At 42.9% G+C, this 6,777-nt stretch overlaps 1 protein-coding gene across 1 annotated transcript in view; it reads left to right on the top strand.

Moving 5' to 3' along the window:
- The window catches only part of ccdc186 (coiled-coil domain-containing protein 186), a 39,333-nt gene extending 32,762 nt beyond the window's left edge, over positions 1–6,571 (top strand). The window contains 5 exon segments of the mRNA XM_065002292.1: positions 2,095–2,104; positions 2,318–2,580; positions 4,781–4,864; positions 4,866–4,998; positions 6,207–6,571. Coding sequence (XP_064858364.1) covers positions 2,095–2,104; positions 2,318–2,580; positions 4,781–4,864; positions 4,866–4,998; positions 6,207–6,263 — 547 coding nt within the window. The 3' untranslated portion in view covers positions 6,264–6,571.
- Positions 6,572–6,777: the final 206 nt, after the last annotated feature.

Below are 6,777 nucleotides of genomic sequence, written 5' to 3' on the forward strand. Positions count from 1 at the left end.
TCAAGGTGCTGGAGTGGCCTAGCCAGTCTCCAGACCTGCACCCAATAGAACATCTTTGGAGGGAGCTGAAAGTCTGTATTGCCCAGCGACAGCCCCGAAACCTGAAGGATCTGGAGAAGGTCTGAATGGAGGAGTTGGCCAAATCCCTAATGCAGTGTGTGTAAACCTGGTCATGAACTACAGGAAACGTATGATCTCTGTAATTGCAAACAAAGGTTTCTGTACCAAATATTAAGTTCTGCTTTTCTGATGTATCAAATACTTATGTCATGCAATAAAATGAAAATTAATTACTTAAAAATCATACAATGTGATTTTCTGGATTTTTGTTTTAGATTCTGTCTCTCACAGTTGAAGTGTACCAATGATAAAAAATTACAGACCTCTACATTTTTTGTGGGTAGGAAAACCTGCAAAATCGGCAGTGTATCAAATACTTGTTCTCCCCACTGTAGCTGATGGGATCCTCCTCTTTTTACTGTAATAGAGGCCATCACTGTTTTCTCACGCAATTCCATAGCCTGTAGAAGTGTTATATTACATTTTTATTGATGTCAGAGTGATTAGAGGGACAATCGAGTGCTGAGTACCAGGCAGTTAGCAAGTTTGGAAGGCTATCAGCCGCATCAGAGCTTGAAGAAGCCTAATTACCGTGACTGGACGGTCACATGGAATTTTTACGACCTTCATGACTCGTGACCACCGGTGTGGCGTTTAATACGGTCACCATAACAGATCTAACTACAGACTGTCAGTTTTATCGTGTATTTTCATGCATATCGGGTGAACTGTTTAGAATTTTTGTACATATTTATGGCACCAAATGTATTTGGGAAAATTCACTTATGTGTATTAAAGTAGGATAAAGTTTTCTATTTGGTCCCATATTCCTTGCATTTGCAACTAACTTGTTGGATGCATTTGCCGTTTGTTTTGGTTGTTTCAGATTATTTTGTGCCCAATCGAAATTTATAGTAAATAATGTATTATAAACTGGGTGGTTCGAAGCCTGAATTATGATTGTTTGACAGCGGTGGTATATCAGACTGTATACCACGGGTATGACAAAACATGTATTTTTACTGCTCTATTTACGTTGGTAACCATTTATTTGATTTAACCTTTATTTTACTAGGCAAGTCAGTTAAGAATCAATTGTTATTTACAATGACGGCCTACCGGGGAACAGTGTGTTAACTGCCTTGTTCAGAGACAGAACGACAGATTTTTACTTTGTCAGCGTTTGGGATTCGATCCAGCCATCTTTCGGTTACTGGCCGAAAGCTGTATCCAGGCACTCCACGTTGCGTCGTGTATAAGAACAGCCCTTAGCCGTGGTATATTTGCCATATACCACAAATCCCTGAGGTGCCTAATTTTGTCATTTTGGAGTCACTGTTATTGTAAATTACAATATCATATGTTTCTAAACACTACATTAAAGTAGATGCTGCTATGACTACAGATAATCCTTAATGAATTGCTAGTAATGACACAATACATTTACCATTCATTGGTAAATAATCAAAAAGTGCTGTAATTTCTAAACGCTTCATGCGATATGGATGGAAATTCCCTCACAGTCTGCACTTTAACCTTATAGTCGTTGTATCATTGTATATTCCTCACTCTATATAGCCAATACATTTTGTATTGCATATAAATATCATAGTGTAATGCACATAAGGTATAAATAAGGAAACATTGTTATAATGAACAGCTAGCTAGCGTGTGCTAGGGAAGATCTCAATTGCATTCTCCTCAAGTCCTCTTTCCTCATTGCTTTCTCACAGCCCATTGGAGGGAAAGGTCAGAGGGGAAGGACCTCTGGCTTTCTCATCCAATGGGTTTTAAGAAGGAGATGAGGACGTGAGGAGTAGGGCTAGTACTAATAACTCCAGACCTGAAGAACTGCAGTATGTGCTTTTGTTCCAGCCCTTCGCTAACACAATCAAACAATCCTCAATGCAGACCAGGATGAGTTGAATCAGGTGTGTTAGTGCTAGGCTGGAACAAACCAGGGTTGGTGCACTGCTGCAGACGGAATCTACAGAAGTCCTATGCTCTCCGACATCCTTCTCGTTCAAATCCCAGGGCTGATTTGGTAAATCTGGGGGAATGAGCCGGCAACCAGAGTGTAGGTGGCATCAGAATCTCTGGTGCCACCTACTGAAAAATAATTAGATTTCTATGTTTGTGCCCTTGAGGCACTTAACAACTAACCTGCTGCACGGACGCTCCTCTGTGGCTGAGCCTGTGCCGTTCCAGCCTCTCGTGTGTGTGTGTGTATGTGCATGGGGTTGGGAATTTAAGATAGGAAAACGTTTTGATAGACAATGAATTTATGTTATGTTCTCCAGGCTCCCTGAATGCGCGGCACGGCGGCAGCAGCATGGAGGAGCGCTCACTGGAGAGCCAGTCGGGCCCGACCGTGGTGGACAGCTACCCCGAGGTGGACAAGGCCGTGCTTGTGGAGCGTGTTGTGCGTTTGCAGAAGTCCCACGCCCGCAAGCAGGAGAAGATAGAGTTCATGGAGGACCACATCAAGCAGCTGGTGGAGGAGATCCGCAAGAAGACAAAGTGAGTGAGAGAAGTGTTAACACTCCCAGCATAAAGCACACATGTACAACTCCGATGGTTTTGAGTTCAATCCCTTATTTGGACTTTTTCTCCTTGCGGCAAAAGAGAGATGTTGGAGACTGATAAGGATTTGTTTTACTGGCAGGTTTTGGCTTGCCATCGGATTTGAGTTTTTTTGTTCTACAAAACTGTTTAGTCTACTTGCGCTGTTGGTATGGTTTGTGTTTTGCCACACTAGATGCTTGGGAAAGTATGGCTATAACAGGTAATACAAGCAGCCTAGAAAAACATGAAGACTTAGTCAAATAGGAAGCTAATGGCAAGCAGAAACATAGCAAAACATGATGCTAATGGTTAGAAAATTCAGCAAACTAATGCTAATGTAAGGGTTAGCAGAGGTCTAACCAAAGTGTATGCTAATGACGAGCAGAGTCTCTACCATGGGAGCTAATAACTTTAATTTAGCCTTAACCTGGCTTTAGCCTCTGCTAACTCACTCTGCTCTTACAAACTCTGCTTTGATTTGCTGACACCGTCACAGAGTCAGGTGGTGTCACATGACGTCATTCCTTTTTAGAGTGCTTGGTGGATTCTTGAAGGATGTGTTTGAGTGATTTTTGGTAGGGGATTGGCACGTCATCTCTTTATCAATGTTTTGTCAGCCAGTAAGCATTTCACTCGTTCGCTCTCTCTCTCACAAACACACATACTCTTGTCCATCCCCTCTTCTGACAAACAAGACTATCGGATATTTATAGCTGCTCGGTCCATGGTGCGTGAGTGTCGATCACTAACGATGGCATATCCATATTCATGCCCACCTCCAAAGCCAAACAGACAGTATGGAACACATCACAAGCTAGGGGGACACGCTACTCCTTACCATGTTTAATCACATTAAACACTTTATCAGCAGCCAGACTATTGAGTGATAGCTGGAGAAAAGAGTTAGGGTTATGCAAACGTTTTTTAAGGGACACAATTTTCTGTCAATTTTGCTATTGACCAACTGTTTTAGTATCTAGTGAAGAGCTCTAATTTGTCTACACCCATTCAGCATCATTTACACCTTCTTAAGCTTTAGCCCCGCCCATCTTGTTTTGCTCTCGGAGCGTTCAGAGCGCACACTCTGGCCAATGATTTGTTTACCTCTGTATAACATGAAAACATCCTAACCAGCTCTGCTGGTAACAATTTCATTACGCTTTTTTGCCAACGTTTACTGACACCGGCCATATTCACCGGGTGTTGTAATACTTGTAGCTAGCTAGATAGATGTGTAGCTAGCTAGCTAGGGAAACAATGAACCTAGCTATGTAAACAACTTCTAAGATCACACATGTCACGTAACGTTAGCTAATGAGCAGGCCACCTAACGTTAGGTATTTAAACAACAATGAACATAGTGCCAAATCATGTCATTGCTACCCTGCATGAATCTGCTGGGAGCTAACATTAGGCTCTAACTAGCAAAGCAAACAGCTCTGGTATATAAATAATAGCGTCAGCTAGGGAGCCAGCCAGCTAATGTTAGCTAGCTAGCTAACAGTACACTTTAGCTTGAAATGAAACCATTTTCTGTCAAAATTAGAAATGTGTAATATCTGAAAAGGTAGCTAGCTAACGCTAGTCTATCTTAACCGTATACATCCTCATGCATGATGGACGCGTCTCCCTTGCCACAGTTGCCCTTAGTTTGAAGATGTAATCTGGAGACATGTGTTTTCTCCATCTCTTTAGCTATTATACTTTAGCTATCATAGACCGCTGTGCCACTCGGGAGGCCCCCCTACCTTATTTTTATAGGTATCTGTGACCAACCGATGCATATCTGTATTCACCGTCATGTGAAATCCACAGATTAGGGCCTAATGAATTTATTTCAATTGACTGATTTCTGAAATATTTGAAGTTGTTGCATTTATTGTTGATCATTGTAGCTTGTTTATAGACTATGATTTGGAGCTGAAGACACTGATTAGATGGGTGATTTTGGTTAATAGGATCTTGGCAACACTCTCCTGTGGTGACCTGCTTAATGAACTCTTATGTGCACAACTACTGCCATTAGGGCTCTGATTGAATGTGCCCAACAGTTTAAAATGGCAGCCCTGTGGGTATTGAGTGTGGATGGCAGTCACCTGAAATGGTAGTCTAATGTGCGCAACTGACTGGACTATTGTTTCTCTGCCCCCTACAGGATCATCCAGAGCTATGTGCTGAGAGAGGAGTCGGGCGCCCTCTCTTCAGAGGCCTCAGACTTTAACAAAGCCCAATTTGGCAGGCGGGGGCATTATGGCCTCCCTATACACCTCCCACCCGGCTGACAGCGGCCTGACCCTTGACCTCTCGCTGGAGATCAACAGGAAGTTGCAGGCCGTGCTGGAGGACACGCTGCTCAAGAACATCACACTCAAGGTGGGTCCCCCGAACACACTGTCTCACCTTGTGTTGCTGGGAATAAAAGCCCCAGAGTTCAGTTTATTAAGCTATACAATTAACTTCTGCTCACACTACATACCCCTGCACTATCAGTCAGTAACCATGTTTCCATCCAACCATTTTATGCAGATGAATTACCTGACACATAAAAGAACAGGCATGATGCAAACTAGAAAAATGTACATTACATTATTTTTGGAATAAAGATGAAGCAACAAATTGCAGTGGAAACTCTTTTATGCACACACAGGGCCGGCCCGCTCATTAAGCAGGATTAGGTGGCCACCAATGGTGGCAGATTGACGAGGGTGGCATTTTCTGAGCTAAACTGACCAAGACTCCAACACATAAAACCTAAAGAAAAAGTCTAAAAACAACCTACAATTTCTCTCAACCACTGGCATATTGGCTTTTTAACTGAGCGCTGATGTCGCCATGTAAAAGGCAGGGACGCAAAATATTTATTTTGTACATTCCCAGCGCTCCTCTCCAGGGTGCTGTTGGAGAGACACATCGCTGCGGGCTCCTGATTAGGGGAGGGTTTGGCCGGGGTAAGCCGTCATTGTAAATAAGAATGTGTTCTTAAACTGACTTGCCTAGTTAAATAAATAAATACACGTAAGATACAGTACCTGTGTAACAGAGCGCTGGTTTGGTGAACTAAAATCGCATTATGAGTTACCTTGACTGAAACCCAAAATCCCATGTTAGCTCCCAGAACAAATTCCTAGACTTAAGCTCAGTGGGTTATTGAGGTTTTGAGTTGCACAGAAGACCCAGGTTTGATGCCCAATTATTTGACCAGCAGAGCATTGCCCATGGTAGAAGGATTAGTCTACTGGGGTGATCAGGCAATCAGTCTCTGAGGAAAGCACCAAGACGATACACATCCATCCCTGCTGCAAGCATCTTTCTGTTTTTCACTGTTTTTCTCTCGTTCTTTCTTCTGTGTCTTTTTCACCATCTTGTTCCCTCTCTCTGTCTTGTACTCTCTCTCTCTGTCCTCATTTTCATCTTCCATTTCTCCAGTCTTCTAACTTTGATGACCTAGAAATGTGCAAGGCGAAGGACTCCAAATGGGAAACGATGTAGTCCAGCTCAGAATATTTCACTGTTGAATGGGTTGCCTGATCTCTCTCTCTCTCTCTCTCTGTGTCTCTCTGTCTCTCTCCATCTCTCTGTAGGAAAATCTTCAGACGTTAGGGGCGGAGATTGAGCGACTTATCAAACAGCAACGATAGCTGGAGGACATTGCTCAGAGGAAGTTGCGCATGCTAGACGACAGTGTCTGAAGGAAATTATAGAGGACCAAGTGAAGAGGGAATGTTGAAGACCCCACCAACTAACTATCTTGTGCCACATCAAGAATTTAACTGAGACACACACATGCGAACACACACACGCACACACATGCACACACGCAGTGTAAAGGAGAAATTTGAATGTTGAATACCAGTCGCCTGTTCTTTTTGATAACCCCCATGTTCTCAACTCTTCTCTCCAATGGGATGAGTACTCAGATCCTCTGACCAATGGATTGCCCTACTACCCCCGCATAATCTAATACACTTTCCCGGGATGCCAAGGATAGCTTTATTTATGAATGAATTGAAAGGATTATGTTGGTTAGCATTTTCTGAAGCCAGTTGCTAATGCAGGTCCGTGTGCATGCCAATCCTTATTTCTCTCCCAAAAAAGTGTTTGTGCCAATTTGCTGAATATATTTTTGAATTACCGCTGTGACCCCTAACGCAT

Source organism: Oncorhynchus nerka, linkage group LG16 (assembly GCF_034236695.1).
Source record: "Oncorhynchus nerka isolate Pitt River linkage group LG16, Oner_Uvic_2.0, whole genome shotgun sequence".
NCBI classification, from domain to species: Eukaryota; Metazoa; Chordata; class Actinopteri; order Salmoniformes; family Salmonidae; genus Oncorhynchus; species Oncorhynchus nerka.